Source organism: Labrus bergylta, chromosome 13 (assembly GCF_963930695.1).
Source record: "Labrus bergylta chromosome 13, fLabBer1.1, whole genome shotgun sequence".
NCBI classification, from domain to species: domain Eukaryota; kingdom Metazoa; phylum Chordata; class Actinopteri; order Labriformes; family Labridae; genus Labrus; species Labrus bergylta.
Window position 1 is genome coordinate 16,134,094 of NC_089207.1, and position 25,346 is coordinate 16,159,439.

Here is a 25,346-nt window from a genome sequence, read left to right on the forward strand (position 1 = left end):
AGCTTCTATCAGGCAAAAAAAACAACAAAAAAAACGTATGTTCATATCATATAGGCCTACAGATTAGGGTTTACCTCCAAGAAAGCTTTTAAAAGTCGCTGGTAAAGTGAACAAAGATTCCCCTTTTAAACCAAGGTTGGTTTATCGTACGCATTTCAGGGTTGAATTCCTCCTTGGTTACGCACATTCCCCACCCATGGGCGCAGGTATGCCTACCTGCCTTTAGGAAATTTCAAACACGGAAGTTTTCTGGGACTCACACGACTCTACCCTGCGCTGCACCTATGTTGTGTCTGGTAGATAAGCACCATTGTTCTGGTTTCTTTAAGAAAGCCGTGAACTGAAACGAAACTAACTCTGTCCGGGCAGTGAGCTTTGACAACTCTTTTGGACCTCAGGGAACGCGGGTCAAGCGGGAGTACGGTCAAATGGCATCCGCCGGACCGATGATTCCGAGCAGCCCGGCGGAGGGAGCGGCACTCCGGGATAGCCTGTCTGTCCACGGCAGCACAGAGAAGCTGAATCCCTCCGCTGTCAACCGCATCCTTATGGAGTTCCTAATGTACTTTGGCAGGGCCTTTATTGTCTTCTACCCGGTGTACCTGACCGGATACATGGGCCTCAGTATTAGCTGGGTGCTGCTGTGCATGGTGATGGTCACCTGGTGGAAGAAAAATCGCCAGTGGAAAGACTCCCGGATCGGAACCGCCATCGACTTTGTGGATAATGAAAAACAAGTTGTCAACAAGGAGCTTCAAAGCGCCTTACAAATGGCAACATGGGTATGTATGATACTATAACCTACATAAACATGTCAGACTTCTGTGTCAGACCAATTAAATAGGGAATACATTTGAACTGCCTTGCTCAGTGGCATTTCAGAACCGGGCATCAAACATTAAAGTCCAACTTGACAAAAAAAAAAAAAAAAAAAAAATGGCCATGCCTATCTAAGTTTTCTAAAACATCCTGAAAGCCACACACTGTGAGGTTTGTCACACTCTGTTGCCTTGACAACAATATTTGCATGTCATGCCACACTTGGGCTGAAATGGGTTCATCCAGCCCGATGTGCTGTTATTTGGAAACACCACACCCTCTCCCTCAGTGACTCATGAGAACTAGGGAAAAGGGAGAGACAGTAAGAGGGGTTCCTCTGGGTGTCAGTGAAATGTGATGTGAACATGTGAACATTTTAAGGACATTTTCAAGTTGGGAGCAGCTCGTATCTTGTAAACGGCTCTTTTTGTGAGACATACATTTGACTGTGCTTTAACATATGAATCAGAAGAAGTAGGAGATATCCTTTTTTTATTCTCACGAGGGGGATTTTAATAGTGCACTCTGTTGTTCAACATGCTACACACACATAGGCGGAAATACACACACACATGAAGAAACAGGATCCTGGACATGCACTAATGGAGAGATGAGGGGGGGGGGGCACAGTGAGCTCTCCTGAGCTGGTCGGGGTTTGGTAGCTTGCTCAAGGGCACCTCGGCAATGCTCGGGAAGTGAACAGCAGACTCTATCAGACCAATGTCCAGATTAGGTCCTCACTTAAACCGGCGACCCTCCTGTTCCGAACCCAAGCCCCTACAGACTGGACTACTGCCGCAGTAGTTTTCATACATGCAGATTTCCATTTGGGGTTGTGCAGATTTATAATTGCCTACAAAACCTGAAATCCACTGTTATCGTCAGAACTTATTTACTCTCACGTACTTGGAGTTTTGTAAATTTTGCACATTTAGCAAGACGCACTAATGTTACTTTAGTTTATTTGGATAAGGGGTGGGCTCTTGTGCTCTGTATTAGAACCTGACCCTGACCCTCTGTTACAGTCCACGTCTTTTGATGCTGCAAAGAAACTTTGGTAAGCCCTGAATAACAACAACTCCTGTGATTCTCCATATCCATTCTTATGAAGGAATGCTGTCACATTTTCTTAAATAAGAAAAAAAAAAAAAAAGCTAAATTGGGCTGGATCCAACAGTTTTCTAAGGCAACTGATTATTTTAATTTAACTTTCTTGTCTTCTTAATGTGCTCATTGGCCAATTGAAGATTTGCATGACGGATCAACTTTTAATTAAAGACATGATAATGTCCACCTTCACCCACCACCATCATCATGCATGCCTCACTAAGTTTGAACAAAACCCCACAGACTCATTTCTATCTTCAATCTTACATTTGTTTTTGTTTTCTTTAAAGGTCCACTTTCCTGATGTGGAGAAAGTTAACTGGCTAAACAAGGTATAGTAAGTTCTCTCTGTTTCTCTTTCAGGTGGTTTGCTCAACATCAACTTGCTAAATCAAGTCTGTGTTTGACAGTCTTGACTCTGGTTAAAGGCCTTACCAGTAGGATGTGGATTTCTTTATCTAATACAAATAAGGGATAAATGGTCTGCTACTCATTTCTGGTACCAATACATTAATGACATATTTGTTGTGTTTTAAAGAACCTCTTCACCTGCAGTGGGCCGGCACAATATGAGGAAAATATGTGATGTGTGATTTTTTTTCCCCTCAAATTGCTATTGTGACATGAAGTGAGATGAATAATTAATAATGAAGCTTCCACATCAGCTCTGAGTTAAACTTCTTAAGTCTTTGTTGTTGGACACATGCCCGTGTCTCTCCTAAATAATAATTAAATAAAGTCCTTAAACACAAGATCTGTCAACCACATTCCCCTAGTTCTTCTCTACTCCTTCAGCCATCATGCAAGTTAACCTGAAAGTCGCCACCAAATGATCACCAGCTTCTCTGTTGTTAGCAGACGGCTATTGGGCTTCATCTGATTTGGCAAATGGTTGGAATCCAAGGCCTACGTATACAGGGATCAATCTGATAGGTTTGATGCTGCATGCTGAGAGTGAATGCATGGCAAGCAAGACGATTCAAGAATTATTCGTTATATCTTTTTTTTTATTGACTTTACTGGAATAAAAAAAACAAATATGAATGCATTTATTTAGAGCCAGGGTATATGATAGAATCAGAAACCAGGGAGGGAGAGAGAGAGTGGGCAATGACATGCGGGTAAGGAGCCACAGATGGGATTCAAACCCGGGCTGCCGGCTTTGAGGACTATAACCCCTTTTAACCTTACTGGAAACTTCCAATAACTGCCATAACGGCAACATAATTTGCTAGATTTCAAAATGAAATCTGAGCAGGCTCTGCAGAAAGAATTATCTGATGTCTCTGTTTCTACATTATTTAGCATAGAAAGATTAGGATCTATAACAGTGGTGCAAAAGGGGAAACATGCAAGCATGTTCCAATATATGATAGATTGCCTGACAAAGAGCGACTCACAGGCCGCAGTTTTCTTCTTTTTTTTCTATAAATATTACGTGATTATGATTTAAAACAAACGATGCACCTGAAACAGTGCCCTCCATGCAGAAGTGCAAGTGAAGTGATGTTTGCTGACGGATTAAGGTGTGGAATCAAGGCGTTTCATGGGCTTTGCTTTGTGTGGTCAGGTGTTGGAGCAGGCCTGGCCTTTCTTTGGGATGTACATGGAGAAACTGCTCAAAGAAAACATCCAGCCGGCTGTCAGGCTCTCCAGCGCTGCACTTAAAGTGTTTACGTTCACAAAGATCCACTTTGGACACATAGTAAGTTTGTATTTCTCCTTATGTGTGTCATTTATTAGTCTTCTCAGAACCAGCCTTTTAAATGATCCCATATATGATTGTGTTTTGTCACACGGTAACCAAAACTTTACCTTTAACTTTTGTAGAAATGATGCCAACATACCTGTTTCTTGTCACCTGAGATTGTACAGTAGGCTCTCATCAAAGGTTGTTTCTTTGTTTTCATCTCTGAATCCAGCCTCTCAGGATCACTGGAATGAGAGCATACACGCATGAAGTGGATCATAGGGAGGTTGTCCTGGACATGGACATATGGTAAGCTAGATTTGTTTCTTATCGTAGCATCTTTGTGTTTCAAGTTTACTGTAAATCTTGAACTAGAGCCTACACAGCAGACTTAAAAGTCCCTGAGAAGGTCTCACCTGCAGTGTTCACTTTGCAGTTATGACGGGGACGTGGACATTGATGTCGATGTGAACCCGCCAATCACAGCTGGTGTCAAAGGAATAAAAGTAGGAGTATTATTTTTTTCTGTTTCATCTTACATACCCCCTGTTTATCTTTTCATTTTTTATTAGTCCTGTAAAAATCCATAGTGAATTAACATTTCATGTGCCATAATCATGATGCACGGATATGAAATGGTCTGGTCCTAGAACACCTCAAACTGAATGTACTCCATTTTTCTTTATAACTATCATGGATGGGCATCTGTGTGCATGGATGCTTGTGGGAATGTGATTAATTGTATTTTTTTGTTTTTAATAAGCACCGAAAAATGTACATTGACATTGAAGGTATTCTTTTCGCTTCAATTGTCTTGAATCGTGCAGCTCAAAGGAACGATGAGGGTCATTTTAGAGCCTCTGATTGGACAAGCTCCACTGGTCGGAGGAGTCACCTTTTTCTTCATCCGACGCCCTGTGAGTGCCCATGAGTTTAATAACTGTCCTCCGTTTAGCTGTGTGAATGATACGTTTGAAGCTAAACAACTTTATTTTTCAGACTCTGGAGATCAACTGGACCGGCATGACCAACCTTCTGGACAGCCCTGCCTTCAGGTTAGTTGTTAAAAGGTCAAAACAACATTTTTGCTGTTTACTAGACTGGTTTTAAAAGCTCTCTTCTGTAATCTGACCTCTTCAGTTCATTGTCTGAGGGGACCATTATGGACACCATCTCCTCCATGATGGTGTTGCCCAACCGCATGTGCATTCCCCTCATAGAACAGGTCAAAGTGGACCAGATGAGGTTCCCACTTCCTCGTGTAAGTGAGATGTACTCTACATGATGAATCTTATCACCTGCAGTCACAATTTGCACAATTTAGCTGTGAAAACTTTAAAATAAACAAAATTTATATCATGTGTTTTTTTTCATAATTTTTGGTTTCTCTTTAAAAAGAAGTAACATTTCCATTCAATTACTTTTTTCAAATCTGAGTTCCTTTACTAGTCTAAATCTTTCCCTCTTTTTCTGATCCTCAGGGGGTGGTCCGAGTCCACTTGATAGGGGCCAGAGACCTTGTGGCTAAAGACACTTTCATGATGGGTTTAGTGAAAGGCAAATCAGACCCCTACGCGACTGTCCGAGTTGGAAACCTTCACTTCAAAACCAAGACAGTGAAAGAGAATCTGCACCCGACGTGGAATGAAGTGCATGAGGTAAAGTAAGAGGGAAATATTGTCAAAACTGGCAGTCATACTAGTATTGTTTTAAAGGGATAATCTAGTTTAGTTCAGAGAAAACTAGTGTGTGTGCACATCCAGGGAAAGTGCATACAGGTGCAGGACACGTAATGTACTAACTGCTGAATAAAGGTAAAAGGTCCGCACACTGTTCTGACTCCAGTTGGCAATTTTATTTAAACAGGACAGCTTTTTGTTTACACGATCTTTCTCAGGAATACTTTAGTTTCAATTACATGATTAATGATTATATTAAAGTACATTAGTGTTGTTTTTTTAATTCTGTAATAAAAGTGCAGAATAAACCTTAACAGACCGAACATGTAGGATGTGTTTTTCATCCTGTGAGAGAAGACAAGTCAGGTTTATTTATTTATTTATTTATTTATTTATTTATTGCATGATTCAGGAACAAGGCAAGTCAAAGTGTTTCATGCATGACATCAAAAGCATCGTGACAAAGGTCAGAATAAAACACAATAAAAGAGCACACCATTAAAAATCGTACAGAAGTGAATAAAACCACATGAATAAAAACAAAGGTTAAAAAAATCATTAAACTGTCTGAAAAATGCTAGCATAAAAGTTAGAGTGCAGTGCTATATAATTAAAAGAGGTATTAAGATAATTTACAGTACAAAAAAACCATGTGACAATCTCCTTCATTCCCTTCACTCTTTTTTTTTTATGCACTTTCAGTTGTAACTTTAATCATCTTTCCACAGGTATATTCTGTTAAATCCTTTCCCTAGATGCTTTACAATTCCAATCAAGTGTGCCGCTGAGCATAGATATGGATCTTAACTCTGGAGACTTTAATGATATCAGTTTTTTGGTTCCTCCATGTGCAGTTTGTCGTCCATGAGGCTCCAGGCCAAGAGTTGGAGGTGGACCTGTTTGATGAAGACACAGATAAAGATGACTTCATTGGAAAGTAAGTAGTTAATGCTGTTTGAAACACATGGTTTCTATTATTAATACTGTATAGACATTACACTTATTTAAGCACAATGCTGCTTAGCAACACTCACAGTAAGTGGGCAATTCATAAAAGAAGACATTAATCCTAAATCAGACGATAAGAGGAAAAGGGAAACTGAAACTCTTGTCTAGTAAGAGGTGTGTCGTTACCAAGCGGCAACCTCCGGTCTTAAAAAATGAAGTCAATGTGGAAGTGTAAAATTCTGCATTTCGTTGAGTGTTGGCATGAGGCTGGCTCCAGGAACACAGGAAGTCACATACACACAACAGGCAAAAAGCCGATTTTACAGCATAAATTAACATGTTTACAACCTGGTACAAAAAGGAAATAGGTGTGATTAGATTTTGTCGACATGGGCACACACCTGATTTTTTTTTTAAACTGCTCCGTTTTGATTTTATGAATGATACATGTTATCCATAGTTAGGCGCGTAGCTGACATGCTTGACAGGTGGGCACGATGTCAAGAGGCTTAAAACCCGCCTCAGCTCAAGCTCTCAGCCTGTCGTTAGGTTTACTGAAACTTAGGCTCAGACAAGATTTCCAGCATGGAGGCTGCTGCTGATGAGCCTCTGGAGCCCCCTGTAGAAACAGATGAGTGACGTCACTCAGGCTTCAAACGTTAACATTTACAGTCTATGGTTGTTACTGAGCAAGTTGGCGCCATTTTTTCCGCTCAAGCTGACATTAGAAGACAATTGAAAAAGTTTCCTTTTCCTGCACATAGGCAACAGCTCCCCCTCTTATGAATCAAGTTGACTCATCCTCTTTCAACAATCTAATAAAACAATAACTAGATTAATTTCACTGGTCAAATAATGACTTTCCTGGTAGAAGGAAGAAAGAAGTTTACTTATAGATTGAATTTGAATTAATTGTCTGTTACAGTTCTGTGTATTTGTAGTGCAGGAAATGTATTATTTTCATATGTTAGTGCTTTAGAGTGAGCACTGGTAAGGAAAGCAAAACAAGATCCTCACACCAAGAAGCTCCCGTTTGAAGGATTTATTAAAGGGACGTTTCGAGCCAACACCCTCTTCTTTAGACTTGGAAGAGTTGTGTGACCTTGTTGTGCGTTCCTTACCTATTCCTCTTTTTTGGATCCAGCACCCACTGAGGGATGTGCGTGTCTTTTTTAAAAACTTTTTCTTAGAGTCAGCACTGACCATTGTTTCTCTCTCTGTAGGTATCATCTTGATTTGGGAGAGGTAAAAAGGGAAAAAGAAATGGATCAGGTGAGGTATTTTTTATGGCATGGACACACCCGATAAAGTGAAATAAATTGTGAATAGTAAATAGTAATCATCCAATTCATTCGAGGAAAGTTCACTGTTCCCTCCTGTTTTATTTATATGAGAACAACCTGACATGCTGCAGCAGTAATCGCTTATTGCATCATTATCATTAACACCTTTTTTCCTTACTTTGAGTAAAGTCTGAATATGACTCATCATGTTTGTTAATGAATCTCTCTCCCTGTCGTAGTGGTTTCCTCTGGAAGGGGTCCCGAATGGAGAAGTTCACCTGAAGCTCCAGTGGTTTTCCCTACTGACTGATCCCAACCTTGAGACAGAGGTAGCTTCATTGTATTTGCATTAGTACCTTTATTATTCTAATAATCTTTATGTTCATAATCATCAGGCATGATGTGGGTAAGTCATGCATTGCTCTCTGCTGTCCCTCTCCTTTAGTCTGCAGATGGCTTTGCTTGTGCTATGCTTGCAGTATATCTGGACAATGCGTCAAACCTACCAGTAAGTGTTGCCTAAAAAAAACTTTTTTTTTTCTAAAGATCATGTAATATATAGTAACATAGAGAGGTAAACATGCTGATGTTTGTTCTTGTGTTTGTGTCCAGAAAGACCACAAAGAGATCGCAGGGCATAAGAAACATGGGAAGCACTCAAACGAAGCTCGGGTAAGACGAACGCTTACATATGGGATCTTAACACGGCCTTATTTTAATTATACATGAGGCCTCTGTCCCATGTAGTTTCTATAAGGAGGAGCCTGTCTGGTCTGAGAGGCCCAATACCCTCTACAGAAAACAAAAAGTGTTCTTAAATCCTACAATGAATGAATGAATATTTATTTACAGTCTGGTCATTAACATGACCTTTCCCACTTGGAATTATTCTGACACATTGGCTGAAAGTCAATCAAATGTTCCAGGATGTCATTTAGCCAACATCACAAAAGCACCTTTAACATGAACCATCCCCCAAACATGAATACATTTAAATTCACTAAAAGACAATTATCAAACATATTTGTGCAATATCAAAACTTCTTATAAACAAAACACTTGTTTTCTTAATTCTTTCTTAGTACAAAGTAAAGAGACACAGGTAGTCGATGAGTTTGAGCTGAACATAACAATAACAAAGCATGACATATAAACTTTCAGAGGTGCACCACTGGTGATAATCCAATTAGTCTCATTTTGATATGCAGTGTATTTAATCCCAAAACACAAAAAAAAAAACATACATTTTATTTAATTCATTGAGATTAAAGAGGACATATTATACCCCCTTTTTCTCCTTTTCAAACAGTCCCCTGTGGTCTAAATGAAACATCTGTGCTGTGCTTTGGTCAAAATATAACTTGAATCAAGCACCAGAGGAGGTTTGTGACCCTGTATAAACCAGCTCTCTCAGAACGCTACGTTTTGGTGTGTGTGTCTCTTTAAATGCAATAAGCCCCTCCCCTGAGTTCTCCCTGTAGACATCACTCCTCTGTAGCGAGAATAAAAATGGCGGACCTGCGCAGAAGTTTTGCTCTAGGCTGGGGGTGGAGATACCTGGGGAGGGGATTTTTTTTTTTTTTTTTACCAGAGTCCCACTGTGACATCACAAGTTGAGCAAATTTGAAACTGAGCATTTTTCTCTGTGTTGTAAGACTTATGCAGTCCACAAAACAAGGACTGTATGGGTTTATTTCACATTTTGTGGGTCAGGTTAACCAAATATATGTTCAAAAACACTGTGAAAGTGGATTTTTAATAATATGTCCCCTTTAATATATCAAATTCCATAATTATTTGCAAAATGCAATTTTATCCATATAGTTGTTTTAATCATTAGTTTGAATAGTGTGGTGAATTTGGTGTATTTCACTTAAACCCAGCTCAGTTCTTCAGAGGGTGTACTGTTGTGTTTAGTAGCTGATGGAAAAATGACATAAAAAATTGTGATTTATATTTGAAGTTGCCTTTCTGCCCCATATTAAAAGCCAAGTTGAAATAATTTGGCTCCTTTCAGTCATACATTTGTAGGGTAAACAGAGCAAAAGCAGTAGAACAAGTTGTTTGTGTATGGCCTTTTCATCGATCACTGTTTTGTATCTTGATCTGAGACAAAAGCCACAGCCATATCAGGTGTTTGCTGTTGTTGCTCCAGGTGTACATGTCCCTGTGTGCAGCTGGTATTTCCTGTTGGTCTGGTGCATGCCTGTCATTTTATGTGGGTGTGTTATAACCAGTCGGTGTTTAGGTTTCTTCATCACTCCCTTAACCTGACACGGTTCACTGTGAGCTTCCCAGCCTAAAGAAACAAAGGGAAAAAAAATGCTGATTACTTGGAACATAATCATGTTAAGAACTATTTTTTCACAGATGATGTTACAGCATCTTTGACATTTTACCCCCTTAAAATCTGTGCTCATGTTATAAACCCTGTTTATGTGTGGTGATTAGGTAATTGTGATTGAGTAGGAAGTTTTCAAGGACAAGTTAGGACCCTGACCTGTTCCACAGATATCTCTTTTTACTAGTTCTTGTTACTCAAGTTATCAGCAGTTATTGCCTCAGACTGCCCTCTGCTGGTCATGGTGTAAAAATACAGTCAGTAAAGAGACCAGTGATGTATGAGTAAAACACTGTTTTTCTTATTATTATTTAAACGTGTCATTTTTAGATAAAACGGGTTATTTCAAATGTAGGTGAGAAAAAAAATCTTGTTTAACAGATTGATTATTCCCTTCCACAGCAAAAACATTAATTGCGATGTGGTTTTAAAAGTCACCCAGTCAAAAGTTTCTTTATATTTGAGTCTTAGCCAACATGCTGAATTCAGTTTTGCCTAAACTATTTATGTTAAAGAAACCTTGTAGATTACTTTTCTTCAGTACAAACCTGAGGTGTATTGTGCTTATATTCCACAGTATTATGTCATTGTAGTTACTAAAATACTAGCAAACCAAGGTTACACACACAAAACATGTTTGTTTTGTTAAAAGCCACATCTTTACAAGATTTGCTGCTTGAGATAGAAATTATTTGAAAAAAAAAAAGGAAATTCAGTATAAATAGTTCAGGCTTGGACACTGATAAAAATGTTTTATGTCAATAAGTAATAGCCTGATAATGTTTTATGAAGTATAAATTAGCTCTGCTTCAAGCAATGACAGATCAAATGTTAAAACCTGCTTTTATAATAATGCATGACAAATACATATCTATATTATAAGCCTATGATAGTAAAACAGCAAAAGGGGGAATTAAGCTCAAAATCAGCATAACTAAATTACTTTCAACTTTCGGGTACTTTCCCTCGTCTTTCAAACTTTTATAAGTTTTTAATTGTATTTTATGTGAATGTTTTTCAGTGTTGTTTTGGTTTCTTCTACTGAAGTAAAGGATCTGAACACCTCTTCCACCAGAAATTAGTCCACTCCTTCGAACTTATCTTTCCTCTTGTAAAAATCAGCCAAGCTAATGCTAGCATGCTAGTTGTAGCTAACACCAGCAACATTCACATTCCTCTCCTGTAGAGAAATGTGTACTTGTCAGTGTTTTTGCCAGCACACACATCTGTTTTAGGTATCCCAGTTGTGTTTGTGTGTCTGCAGTGTATTAGGGATTGGAATGCAAACCTGCCCAACCTGGAAGGCAACAGACTGCTTGTTGACAAACCCCCCCAATGTTAGCTTACTGCTGGTAGCATTTTCATACAAGTCAAAGCAGAATTCTAACAAAAGGGCAATATGGGACTCAAACACTGAATGCAAGTGGTTTCAATGGTTCAGTGGTTTCAATTGATTGCTAACCATGAGTTATTCTGCTCATGAGTTTATCTGCTGATTCTGGTTTCAGACATTTGTGTGTGTGTGTGTGTGTGTGGCTGAGTGAAAGGAAACAATGCCTCTGCGTTGTAGACTTAAAAGTCACTTATTATGCAAAATGAACCATGTTTTTTCAACACTAATATGAGTCTCTAGCCTGTCTACAAACCCCCCCAATTGTGACAGAGGTCCATCCTCTCCGTCTTTGGCCTGCTCCACTTTGCAGAAAATGTGTGCTCAAACAGGCCATTTGGAGATTTTCCCTTCATGACATCACAAAGGGCAGTAACCCTGGAGTCTGAGGGAAATAATATGTGACATTTAAACAAAACAAAGTAAAATTAAAGGAAATAGAATCATGACAAAAATGATAAACGTGAAGGATAACATTTTTGCCGTATGAATTTTTGCTCACTTCTGTATTTATTTGTTTCAGCTAACAAAGAGAAATGCCGGGCCCGACTCTTATGTGGAATTTTCCGTTGATAAGGATGTACAAAAAAGCAAGGTACGACTCTCGTTTAATTAAAATTCATAGAACATTTTGTCTTGAATTTGTATGATACATTGAATAAACATCTATTAATCAATGTAAGTATTTCGTTTTATTTTTTTCATTTCAGCATCAATTGATTGATTTTTCTTTTAAAAGGTTGTGTACGCTTCCAAAGACCCGGTGTGGGAGGAAGGCTTCACCTTCTTTGTGCATAGCGTCAAAACACAGCAGCTCAGTCTTCAGGTTTGCCTTTACATCTGTACAAACTACACGATTAATTTTTTTCCTGAAGAAGTGGTTTAAATGTTTTTTATCAAGAAATTAGAAATAAGTACGTCTCCACGATTGCTGATAGCGTTTAAAATCTCAAAACAAAATTTAGATGTTCCAACATTTTTCTCTTCTCAATTTTTTTATTATAAAAGCTGAGAATAATTTTGAAATTGTTATTGGTAACTGCTGCTTATATTGACTTCATATGAACCTGTGTGGATATGATTGATATGATATGATTGAATTTATTTTCGTGTCATGCACACAAAGTGCCCAACCATAATGGGAATTATAAGACACCAGAGAATTCAGTTGCAGTGGTTTACAATAACATATCATAACATTACAAAGTTGCAGGCTCCTGTCACAGTGCAGTCTTATACAACGTGTTATGTATTTTTTCCCAGGCTTTACAAACAAAATCTGCAATAAAAAAAAGTTCCTATTTTAACAAAACTCAAGTTTTTCATAATCGTCTAGCCAAAAGAAATCAATGTAAATTGAAGACATTTAAAAAAAAAAGAACATCCCTGATGTCAGCATACATCGGGCAGTAAAACAGAAAGTGAATCTTGTTTTCAGTTTCACCTAACTCACACAACAAACAAACTCGGTCTTCCTCTGGAATGGCATTAAACCTGCCGGTCTCTTAAGCTAAAGGCAATGTTCCTGAACGTAGCTGAGCGCAGCGTAGCTGAGCGCATGTTAAATTAAATTTAACATGTGCTTCTGCACTGTAGCAGTCCTTTGAGACTATACGTTCTTATCTACTTATCAGACTGAAGAAATAAATCTTCTTTGATTAGGAGAAAACCAGTGAAGTGAATCCTAAACTAACCTGTACCTTTGTCGTCAGACTTTTAAAAAGCCTCAGGAGGACTGAAACTTTTCACACTCTCTGCTCTTGTTGTCCAGATAAAAGCGCATGAGAAGAAGACTGAGCTTGGTGTACTTAACATTCCCCTGAGTCGCCTCGTCAACACCTCCAACATGACTCTGGACCAGCGTTTCCCGCTGGAGCGCTCTGGAGCAAACAGCCAGATCAAACTGAAAGCCACTCTCAGGGTGGGTACATAATATTAGCATACACACACAATTAGTAGATCAAAATGTATTTATTTATTTATATATATGTGTGTGTGTGTGTGTGTGTGTGTGTGTGTGTGTGTGTGTGTGTGTGTGTGTGTGTGTGTGTGTGTGTGTGTGTGTGTGTGTGTGTGTGTGTGTGTGTGTGTGTGTGTGTGTGTGTGTGTGGAGAAATCTAATGTTATTTTACCATCACCTAGATCTCTGGAACGATATTATCACAATTTCTTTTACATTGTGTCATTGACATGAGTCACTTCCTGTATCCCATGATAGATCCTTTCTTTGGAAAAACCTACCCCCAAGGTCATCCTCAATCCACCTCCACATGTCAGACAACAAGGACCACAAACAAACCCAGGAGGTTATGCCTCAGAATCCACTGCCCCCTTCCCAGCGTCCTCCTCTCAAGCCTCACCTCCGTCCCAGCCGGCAGATTTCCAGAACGGCTCAAATAGGAACTATTTAAATCACCGCCGTGGCTCCTTCCTGGCTTCTGAAACCCATAAGTCACCTTCCTCCACGACAAACATGCGCCGCTACGACTCCCATAGCCTGCTGTCGGAGAACTCCATGGCTTCGTCTCGTCTGGATCTTTCAGATGGAGGGTCCTATCCAGAGTGAGTAACACTTGTTATTGTGCCGACTTAAAGGACTTTCTGTGGATGTTAGAAGAGCAGGGACAATAAAAGTGACCTCTATAAATGTTTATTCACTACAGGGCCATCAGGAAACATCAAGGTTCATTTGGGGAAATCAGTGTGAGTGTACGCTATGCCACTCTAAGGAAAAAACTCATCATCCTGGTAAACTCCTGCAGGTACGGTAAATCAGAATTTTTTTGCCTTTAAGCAGTACTGACACCCAGAGGTATAACCTTTTACTCAGTGTACATACCAAGCCCTTTGTGTTTCAAATTAATCTTGAAATACCGTACTTATAATTAGCTTCAAATTCAAATTCAAAAAACTTTATTTGTCCCAAGGGGGAAATTCAAAGCTCTTGGACTAAGAAAATATTCAACCATTAAGTTGTTCAAACACAATGAGGTTGCTATTTTTTGCATGGTATCTTCATGCTATGCAAAAAAATCACCTTGGCCTAATTTCTCTCTCAGTCCTAAGGTCACTAAAACACAGTTTTGATGAGAATGCTTACAGCAGCCTGTATTTGACTGATTCCAACATTATTAAAAATGAAAATTATTTCATGGCCCCGTGTCCATTTAGCACATGAAAGCGCTGGCTGTGCACCCGGAACGCTAAATTAAGTGTTTTGACAGTCTGTTGACAACAGTCACTGTATGACTGCCCCTGCTCCATTGCATTAACTGTATGGAATATCATTCATTTGGAAAAGAGCGCCAGTGACGTCGCCTGTCTGAAAAGTGGAAAGATTTTTTAACTCAAGCACTCAAGAGTTGCTGCCAAAAAAGGCAGAGCACTTGGAAAAAAGAAGCTGTGCGCTGTGTATTTTCTCCCGGCGTCATGGGCGGGTCTAGGTAGGGGCCAACAGGGGCCAGTGCCCCTCTAACACGGAGCTTGGTCCCCCCTGTGGCCACCCCTCCAAAAGGAAGAGCCCCCCTCATAACACATACACAGTATACAACAACCGGACTCCAAATCTAGTATAAAATACTGTTACTGAACAAATATAAATCATGGTATTTAATGTTGTGGTATTTTAAAATGTGCGCTATTATTTGCCATAATATACATATTTTTAAAGCGATCATCCTTGTCTATTTTTCACTGAGGTTTAATGTTCCCCTCTGAAAAAACAACTGGCCCCAGTTTGGCCCCCTCAGTAAAAGTGGTCTAGAACCGCCACTGCCCGGTGTCTGTCTGCTGCAGCGAACGCTCTCCCCTCATTGAAAACAATTGAAAAAAGACACTTGTGCTCAGAAAAAAACCCTAGACAGATATTCATGAAGGACTATGATAGAGGAATTGCAAAGCGGGCACTGAAAACTTGTTTTTTTTATACCCGTTACCTACAGGAACTTATTCCCCTGCAGTGAGAATGGCACAGATTCTTATGTCCGTCTGTATTTGCTCCCTGACCAAACCTGGAGACATCGCAAGAAGACACACGTGACGAAGAGGACAATCAATCCTGTCTTCAATGACAAGTAACTTCAGGAACTTATCACACATTTCCTGAGCTTATATTTTAATCGGTTGCTTTTCTGGTTTCCAACATGAGCTTGTTGCGGTATACTTAAATTTGTTTTCTCCCAACCCTTCTTTGGTCACAGGTTTGAGTTTGATGTGTCACTTGAAGAAGCAAAAACCAGGAAGCTGGACGTGTCCGTGAAAAATAACAAGATGTTATTTTCACGCGAGAGAAAGGACATTGGCATGGTAGGAAATTCTTCTTGTGGTAGAGTACACACTCTTATAACATGGACTATAATAACTTGACTTTCATGTTTTGCTCCTGACCACAGGTGTTGATAGATTTGGCACAGATGAATCTCGTCAACGGTGACACACAATGGTATGATGCCCATTTATTTTCCTTCCCATGCACCTGCAAATAATTCTTGTGTAGTTTTGAATCAATGCAAAGATGATTTTTAGATTTTAAATAACCTGAGCTATGAATCTAAGAATTAGTATATTTTCTTGCTGTATTTATATTCACAAACCTTTTCAGCCAGGAATTTGAAAATATTTTCAACCCTCACCATACACATGAACATACTGTATATCGACATACACTAAACACACTGTCATGAGCGTGAGGGGTTAAAGTCATAAATCCATTACACAGCTGGGTGTCCAAACCACACACTGATCTTAGGGGAAGTTGATTGACACAACTGAGCATGGCCTCCAGTGGAAATAAAATCAGATGAGCATTTAAAAGTGAACTATTGAATGAGGCTTAACTATTGAGGAGCCAGGTTTTGAATGAGGCTGGCTGCAGGGATTTTGAGTATTGAGTTGAGTATGACTAGTGTTCTCCCATATTATACTTATAATCATGGCTGATCTTGTATACATCTGGCCTCTTCTCACATACACAAAATTGCATACTATGAATTCTGAACGCACATCATACATAGTTTGAATGGTGAATAAAGTAGTGATTTCAGACACTCATGGTCATGCTTTTAGGTAGTTAACACTTCTATGGAATTTATAGCTCATTAACAACATCATTTAAACTTCTTTTGCTTGTATTTTTAACCGGCCGTAGAGGACTTAGAGGATGGACCATACTTTGTTTTGGGGCAAAAGATGAATTAATGATGTTGTAATTTTTCTGTGGAGGACAGTCTTAACAAAACACACCCTTTCATGGTTTGGGGCTCTGTTGTTGTGTGAGTTTTTCATTTTAAGGATTTAAACAGGGTATAATTGTAGATACATTTTAATATGTGCTACATGTTAGTCATTCTGTGTTGTGTTGCTATGGCAATAGGAGTGTGAAATTATGAGTTCTATGTTGTGGAGTTGTAGAATGTTGTTGATTGTGACATCACAGCATCTCATAAAATCTGTTCCGATGACTGGAGCTTCAACTCTTTTGGTCTACTTTGGAGTTTGTGGGTTTGAGATAGGCGTGAGAGATAGTTGTGAAAGGTTGCAACTACCTCCTCCTGATACCCAACCAGATGAACCCACAGTCAAGGTTTCAGTCTTAGGGGGTCAGGTTTGGAAAACGCAGCCTATCCAAGAAGCTGCCAGTTTGCCTGCCCTGCCACCTAATGTAACCGATGCTGATGCTGACAAAACCTCTGCTGTCACCCAGACTACACAAGAAGAGCCTCCACAAGAGTCTGCTGAGGTACAAACTCAATCACGGCATGTAACCCCACCAGCTGAACCGCCAGTATTTATGGCGTCAGTCCTGGGGGGTGAGGTGATAAATAAGCAGCCCAGCAGAAGACTAGGGGTCTCATTTATAACCGTTGCGTACGCACAAAACGGGGTCTGAAACTGGCGTACGCCTTTTCCCACGCAAAGTTAGTGATCTATAAAAACAAACCTGGCGGTAAAATGTGCGCACCGGTAAGCAAACTCTGACCCAGGCGTACGTTCATTTTGGAGGCATGGGAAATTGGCGACGCAGACGGTGAAGTGGTGAAATGAAGCCTGCAGATACATATTGATGTCTCTTCCACAATTTATTTCACTAAATATCAAACTTTACTGACAGATCCACGTCATCAGAATTATTCAAACCGATGGTTTTATTTAGGCTATAATCAAGCATGTAGTAAGCCGTTTCCAATAAGTCACTTTAATTATGATTTAAACAAATAAAAACAAAACAAAAAAAGTCCACCTCATACATATTGTATCAGCGCCGTCTCGCCTTCATTATCACGGACGGACCTCAGAGGACCAGACTTGTACACTAATGTAATCACTGATGTAGAGTTAAACATTAGACTAACACAAAGACCATAGAGCCACTAGTTTTCATTAATATCTTTCAATATTGTGCATTTATCATCAAGTGTGGCTTTTAGTTTTAATAAAGATGCCTGCGTCAGGACGCACAGAGCGCACAGAGACACGGCAATGGCTTCACACATTTCGCCTCCTCCATACTCAGCACATCTTCATCAGCTGCACGTATTTATTCTGTAAATAATTCAAGTGTGGACATTAAGTCAGGGCATCTCTGACACGATCATTAGGCATATATATCCTCATAATTAGTCACAGAGCAGAAGGAGTTTCCCCATGAAAAAAAGGGACCAACAATCAAACATTTTTGTTCGTTGATCAAACTTTTGATTAATAATATGATATAGTGAGGCAGACTGCTGACTGACATGAGCACTCTGACAATATGAAGTCAGTGTGGGTCCCGTAAACATGGCCGTATCCGAATTGCCAAGTACCTACTCAATCTTTCAGTAGGCAGTATGCAGTACGTACTATCCGTGCTGTATACTGTTAGTACCTACTATTCAGTATGCACACACAGTAGGCAGATATTTGTGCCTGCTTCTCTGATTCATTCAGTATGGAAGTGACGTCATTTACGTTTCCCGAACCGGCCACATCCACCCGTTTTTTTTCCGTTTTTTTGTTTATCTTTATTCAAGAAGAGTAATGCGCATATGCAGTCAGGTAAACAAAAAACGATATCACAATGTAAATCAAGTAAAATGCAGATTAAATAACTAAATAACATACAGTACAAAAAGAAAAGTCCAAATGAAAGACAGTAATATACAGAATATAAAATAAACCAATAAAGACGCATTTAAATAGTGATATTATTATTTAAATAGAGGGGGAAAGGTTTTATAATAATGTATACATTTGTTATATTTTCTGTTGTTAATTAAAAGTAGTGATTTCGGTCGGGACTTTAACTCTAGATTAAAAATTGATTAAATTAATCCACGCTCGTTTGTTTTGATTTGGAGGCGGACGTGATGTGACGATGTACGTTAAATTTCGCACTGCATTGTGGGTGGTAAAACACAATTTATTTCCTGAAAGCACGCATCCGATCGTACTGCATACTGAACTGTGACAATTCGGAAAGGGCCATGTATACATTGCAGATATACTCATGCGTAATGATGAACGGTGGATGTTTTGGCACATAGGACAGGGTGAATGCAGCAGCGACGTGGTCTCACTCTCTGATTTTTCTTAAGTTTGTGAACCTCCTGCTGCAGTAAACTATCCATATGTCTATTTTATCCTTCACTTCATTCACAAACTCCTCTGTTTCTGGGTCAGAAAGTTTCGTTTCTTTGTCTAAAATTCCGGGATCCAGCGCTGGAAACCTTTGCTCTGCCCCCTCGTTTGTATGCATTTTCATTCACGAGCTGCTTTGCATTGACCGTTTATGGTTGAATGTGGGCGTGTAGAGGACGAAACATGGGACTAATCTACGTGCGCACATTTCCAGGTAGATCGTGATTTATAAAGGGAACATTGCGTGCAGGTGTGCGTACGAACGGTTTTATAAATCTGAATCATTTTGTGCGCACGCCATTTCCGGGCTCTTACAATTTCCAATGATGTGGTGCAGGATGAGATCCCGGAGTCTGGAATTCAAAGCTGGTTCGGATGGTTTGGAAAAGCTTTCTACTGCTGCATCAAGCCTGAAAAAGAAGACTGAGAATTCTTTTGTTCAACAGTTACTGTCGTTACATATAAATGTCACAATAATCAATGTATGGTTCCATTGCAGTCAATTAGCATCGGCCAGTCACATTTGAAGTTATTATGTTGTTGCTTAGACAAAGTGTTAAGAGTAGATGATTATTATAGAACATTAATTGCCAGCTAATGTAAACAAAAACAAGAATGAGAACCTCTTAGTCAAACTAAAAGAAAGGTCTTTGGGCTTCATTATGGCCCTACATGAATATATCTCTACAACATCTTGTCGTTGGGGTGACCAGTAACATATTGTACAGCATTCTCTGTACTGGGTAACAACTGAATTTGTCACAATCTGGTATGTCTTGAAACATTAAAAGTAAAAAATAAACCAAACACCCATTGACTGCATGTCTATGGTTTGTAAAATTAACTATTGAAAAAACTGGTGACATAGTTAAGAAAGCAATAAAATGTGCATTAAAATCAGAGCTCATGTAAAGAAATTATACTGATATTGTAGTTACACTGATGATGCAACAGCCATGGTGGCTATGATTGAAGAAATGTTGCTGAGAGGTCACGTTAAAGGACGCAGCAAAAAACTTAAAATAAAAAGTAAAAAAAAAAAACATTGCCGATAACTATGACGATAGCAGTAAACGTCTACATCCCGCCACACAACAGGTAAAAAAAAGGTGAGGCTACACCCATGTGCGAATTACAGGAAACCATATCCACCAGTGAATATTGCAGATGCACCTAGCAGCAAAGACGAAAAAAATATATTCATATAGAGTCGAAAAGCTAAGCACATGAAGCTTGTTCCAAATCGAGGGTGAAGGTTGCTAAATGATCAGCTTTTCCATCACAACAAATGAAATATTCTCAGACAGCTCGCAGTGTGTAGGCGGAAGCAGTAACTGACACGCTAACGCTGCAGTGGGCGTGCACTTCTGGTGGCCATGAGCCCAGAAGGAGGGGCACAACTGGAATGTTGTGTTTACAAGCTGCAACCAACATCGCTACTGACTACCTTTAATATGATATAACTTCTTATTTCACAAGCTTAAGGAAGGCAGACTTGGGTTATAACTAAACAGGGCCAGGTTGCTTGTTTCCAGTCTTTCTGCTGGGGTACACTCACAGTTTGACTTGACGGCATCTTATCATTTAACTCTCTGTAAGAATGCAAAATGTTAAACTATGGTTTTAAAAACATCAAAAATAAACTGACAAATACTGTTTGACCCAAGTCTTTTTGAAGGGAAACTACATTACAATTTATATTGCTTAGTGTCCTTTTAATAATAATGTGTTTCTTTTTCCTCTTCAGGTATGAGCTCACACTGCCCGGGCTGAAGAAAACCAGCTAGTGGAGAGATCAGTAAAACGTCTGTTACAGCTTACAGAGCACCTCGTCGACCTCTGCAGGGAGAAATGCTGGCCTGATAAATGCTTGGAGTTGCATTTTCATTTTTTATTTCTTATCATGGCCAACCAGATGATGGGATTTCCAAAAGAAACTTTGCAGTAATATTCTTAATAACAGCCCTGCTTAAAGTCTGAGAGTGTGTTAAAGTGTATCTTGTCCCACAAATATTATTAGATTATCTTAAACAGACAAACAGCTTCAAATTTTTAAACCTTTTATTTTCCAGTTAATTGTAGCTTGTTCAAGTTGAAAAGCAGAGGCCAACTTTTATTGACTTACAGTTCGCCACATCTTTCTTTTTTGCTTTAGGGAATATCATTTGTCAGAAAGTGATTGCGGTATATTTTGCTCTAAAGAGAAACAAGTTTGATGCACTTATATTGGATTTTATTTTTTTTGTGAGAGGCGTGTTTTATTGGAGTTTATGTGAGTGATAGTAATCGTTGTGTATTCTTATGTAAATAGCTGTAGGAATAGTTTTTATTTAATATAAGAAGGCAAAGACTCATGGCAAGAAGAGGCCAACTGTTTTACATTGGAAGCTGAGCAGCTCGACTCCAGCAGAGAATTCAATACAGGTGAATATGCAGGAAAAGCAATGCATACAGAATAAGATTTAGCTCTTTACTTTGGGGCGCATTGATCATAGTAAACAGAGTGCAGGTTACATGTTTTGAAGCAAACCTTCTCAGATGTATCAGCTGTTTATTCATATTAAAAATACTCACACTCCTGTGACTTTTGTGGCTTTTTAACAACTTGAGATACAATCATTTCTTTATTTTTTATTTTAAGTTTAACACAGCTAAAACATGGTTTCCTTGATAGTATCTTTAAAAAAAAGGTTTTAATTTTCATCCATCACTGTAGTCATTTTTTGTAGGTCTCTAGATTACCAGAGACGTAGATTACCAAGTGATGCTAAAAATGTTATTGGATGCTTAATGTTTAAAGTCGAGTAAAGCATTTGACAATGACAAGTAGACCGTAGTCGTCATGACAATTGTAAATTAAATTGATATAATTTTCTCCTAAATGAGACCAGTCACAGCACAGAGATAAATCACTTTTGCTACTGTTGTTTAAATAAATAATCGACTTTAAACACAAAGAATCCTCAAGGAAAGATCATTCATTTTAGAAGACATTCATCCGTCTCCCCTGCTACGAGGAACAACAACACCAGTGCTATGCTGTGCTTGTTTTACAAAAGCTTCATTGAAAGTGAACTGACTTTTGTATGTTGGGAGGGAGCGTTGTCTGTAAAAACTAAGAACAAACTTCTCCTTTAGTCTGAGTAATGCACTCAACTTCAGAGCCAAGGTACAGAATGTCGTGAATGTGGACTAAAAAAGGCATCACATCTTTTGAACGACAGAGCATTTGGCTGCTTAACAATCTCTGATATTACAGTATGAAGCTGCAATCTGCATTTTATTGAATTGACCTTTTGACACTCCTTACATGTAATCATGCAATGCTTCTACGACTCATATCTCATGATTTTGTTTCATGGTATTATGTGCTGTCCTAAATGTTTTCTGATGTCTTTTGTCTTTTATTTTTTTATGAGCTTGGTTCAAGGTAAATTCTTCCTGGTGAAGGTTTCATTCATTCATTTGGTCTAAACTAATGTTTATCTGCTGTCCATTTAAAATTATAAAGTGGAGAGTTACTGAAAAGATTCCAATTCACTGATTTAAATGGACACTTTAAAAGATTATGGGCTTGGTTTTCAACATTTTAATGGCAGAAAACCAATGTGTTAGACCCTGCAGGCCCTGTTTCTGTCATGATTTGGTTTTGTATTTTGTATATTTTCAGATTTTCTCATTCTTCCCTGGTGTTTGTTTCCCTTGTGTGTTTCCTAGTTTAGTTTAGTTTTTTCCTGTTTTTATTTTGTAATTTAATATCCTTGTGTTCTCTATGTTCTAAAGCGTATTATTGTTACTTTATTGAGTTCTGTGTGTCATTAGTGTTTCTGGATGTATTTTGTAGTTCTTGTCTTGTATTTTCTCCCGCCTCTGTGTGTTTCACTCCAGTCCTGATTGTCCTCATTGTCTTCACCTGTGTCTTGTTAGTCTCACCTGTGTTTGATTACTCCATGTCTATTTAGTCTCTGGGTGCTTCTGAATTGGGAAGTGCCTACACAATGTGACAGTAGACAGGCCCTTCTATCAATGCTGTATACTGTTAGTAACTACTGTTCAGTAGGTGAGCACAGTAGGCAGATATTTGTTCCTACTTCGTCTGATTCGTTCAGTGTGGAAGTGGCTTCATTATCATCGCTCCAACTGACACTCCAACTCATATAAAAATAAGTAAATAATACAAAACTTAATATAGCATGTAAAAAAAATGTAGCAACCTAAGGTGCAACATCCTCGTTTATTTATTTTTTCCATCCTTGTTTGTTTTGATTTGGAGGCGCAGGTTTTTTTGTTGTTGCAGAGGATATTCTCAGCACTTTGTTTCATTGCATTGGATCCAAAGTTGGATTTAAGGATGTTATAAACGACCTGTGTCTTTAATTGTGTGTTAAATGCTATATGAAAAGTTCTCAAGTCTCAGTTTGGTTTGAAATGGTTTATGAAACATTATCCTGGAGAAATGTCAACTTTCATTAAGTCAAAGATCATTTGTATAACACCCTGGTAATTAAAGTGCAGGGAGTTCTCATTATGTGGAGGACATTTTTACAATAGCTCAAATGAATTGTCATTATTAAAAATGTTGTATTGAAGGACCAGTGCTGAAAGACAAAATTAATGACTACTCTGGTGTGACGAGCCTTCCACACCGTGCTGCTTGTTTGTTTTCTGTTACAGGTTCAGGTCAAGGCAGGATCGTAATCAGGGGATGAGCTGCACCTTAGCCCGGTGTCGTCCTCATCCACAATAATTTGATCATTGTAAATAAATTTGGTGATATTTTGGTAGACCTTGTCTTCAACTCCTATTTTTGTTGGTGTAACAATGGAAAGAGTTTCTTTTTTCTTCCATGTTTTGAATATTGTTTGACACAATACAGACACAATTACTCTCCACTGTGGATCTTTCTCCAAAAGAAAATATAAATGACTTTCTACAGATATTTTGTCAAATATGTACTTGAAATTAGAAATTTGATCAACTCCTCTGTTGAGTAAGATTGATTTCATGATTGCATCATATTGGGTATGATAAGAGCAGCAAAACATAAACTTAAAATTAAATAATTCAGAGTAAGGATATTAAACATTTTTGAGAAAACCTTAATAAGGTGATATTATTAAGGATATATAAATGACCCCTACATCAAAATAAAGAGAAAATACCAACAGTTGACAGAAGAGATTATTCATGGATCTATATTTATTCAGATTTGATTTGCAAACTTTGTTTTTGCAGCTGATTCTAGATGTTGTGCCGACCTCTTGTTGTCTCCAAACTCGTCCGTCTCCTCTTTAAATGGAGTCGTTTGCTTTGAGGTCTCAGCTGAAACAAACAAACAATAACACAATAAAATGGTTTAGTGGACATACATTACCAATAAAATAAAGTTCATTTCATGTCAGAAAAATGTTTCTCAAAGCGAGCCATGTTTTCTTATGAATATATTCAGTGTAGAGCTGTTTTCATTAAGTTACCATTGACACTTGTCTCTCGTCTTTTCTTCTTCTCTCTCGTTGTCGGTCTGTTCATTCAACCTCATCCTGTCTGTGTCCTCTGTGCTGCTTCCTGTCTCCTCTGTTGTGATGTTCAGGGCTTCTTTTGATTTCAGCTCCTGTTCCTAAAGAAAAAAAAAACAACAAAAAAAAGAATCAAAAAGGATCCCATGCTGAAAACAAACATTTTGTAGGAATCAAACTCACCTTTTTTAGATCCCACCTGTCCGCTGAGGGAATGAATCAAAGAGACGCTGGGACATTCAATGAACCAAAAAGTTCATTTTGATAAAACAAAATGTAGCTCACATCACATGACCTGATATTATGTGACATCGTTAAGCATCACATCACATCAGATCACATGACGAGACAACATATCACGACAGAACGTAACACACAAAGACACAACACAACAAAACAAAACAAAACACTGCACAACAAAACACATACAAGACAACACATGACATGAATAACACCACACATCACATTTACACATGGCACAGAAACACAACATCATATAACACAACAAATAAATGAGAAAAATCACAAAATCACATCACATTATCACATAACACAACAAAATACAAAACAACACATGGCATGATATAACACAACATTACATATTTACACATAAACACAACATCATATGAAAAAAACATAAAATCAGAAAAAATCACAACATCACATCACATTAATATCCCTCTACTATGTTTTCAAGTTTCCAGTTTTCTATTTTTAAAGTTTTAAGAGCCAGAGTTTACCGTATTTGGATGAGAGGAGTTCAAGAGGAGCAAGAGGTTACCAACAAAAACTTTTTTTAAAAGTTAGCAGACAGTCTGAGCCCGTTGTTAGTTCATGAGCTGGTGAGGGAGCTTTTTGCCAGAATAAGTCGACAACAAACCTGAATCTCAAACAAGAGCTTCAACAATAAATGACAAACACTAAACAAGATTCATGTTCAGTGAGTAAATACACTG

The 25,346-nt window shown here is 38.5% G+C and overlaps 1 protein-coding gene and 1 long non-coding RNA gene across 3 annotated transcripts; one reads left to right on the top strand and one right to left on the bottom strand.

Annotated features, from left to right (window-relative positions):
* The first annotated feature begins 207 nt into the window (after nucleotides 1-207).
* Nucleotides 208-23,517, top strand: esyt3 (extended synaptotagmin-like protein 3). 2 transcript variants are annotated; one of them, XM_029279501.2, is made up of 24 exons: nucleotides 669-782; nucleotides 1,845-1,876; nucleotides 2,217-2,258; nucleotides 3,497-3,631; nucleotides 3,849-3,925; nucleotides 4,053-4,122; nucleotides 4,444-4,533; nucleotides 4,616-4,671; nucleotides 4,757-4,877; nucleotides 5,098-5,274; nucleotides 6,150-6,232; nucleotides 7,467-7,515; nucleotides 7,766-7,855; nucleotides 7,972-8,034; nucleotides 8,139-8,198; nucleotides 11,781-11,852; nucleotides 11,997-12,083; nucleotides 13,029-13,178; nucleotides 13,476-13,819; nucleotides 13,921-14,019; nucleotides 15,199-15,330; nucleotides 15,457-15,562; nucleotides 15,649-15,698; nucleotides 20,622-23,517. In XM_029279501.2, exons 4-24 carry the CDS (start codon nucleotides 3,527-3,529, stop codon nucleotides 20,659-20,661), a joined length of 2,121 nt encoding a protein of 706 aa, XP_029135334.2. In that variant the 5' UTR covers nucleotides 669-782; nucleotides 1,845-1,876; nucleotides 2,217-2,258; nucleotides 3,497-3,526; the 3' UTR covers nucleotides 20,662-23,517. The 2 variants fall into 2 exon arrangements, with proteins under 2 accessions (XP_020500409.2, XP_029135334.2); XM_020644753.3 differs by lacking the exon at nucleotides 1,845-1,876 and having other exon boundaries at nucleotides 208-782.
* A 550-nt stretch (nucleotides 23,518-24,067) lies between these two features.
* Nucleotides 24,068-24,810, bottom strand: LOC109992228 (uncharacterized). The gene is made up of 3 exons (XR_002278312.3): nucleotides 24,574-24,810; nucleotides 24,349-24,491; nucleotides 24,068-24,196 (listed from the first exon to the last, which is right to left on the bottom strand). It is a non-coding gene; the product is annotated as an uncharacterized lncRNA (long non-coding RNA).
* Nucleotides 24,811-25,346: the final 536 nt, after the last annotated feature.

What these genes read in the sequence shown, in the direction of transcription:
- esyt3 (XM_020644753.3), top strand. Translation starts at nt 429, where the DNA reads ATGGCATCCGCCGGACCGATGATTCCGAGCAGCCCGGCGGAGGGAGCG. An exon ending in AGGATGTACAAAAAAGCAAG is followed by an intron (nt 11,853 to 11,996) that starts GTACGACTCTCG and finishes TTCTTTTAAAAG; the next exon opens with GTTGTGTACGCTTCCAAAGA. An exon ending in GTCAACGGTGACACACAATG is followed by an intron (nt 15,699 to 20,621) that starts GTATGATGCCCA and finishes TTTCCTCTTCAG; the next exon opens with GTATGAGCTCACACTGCCCG.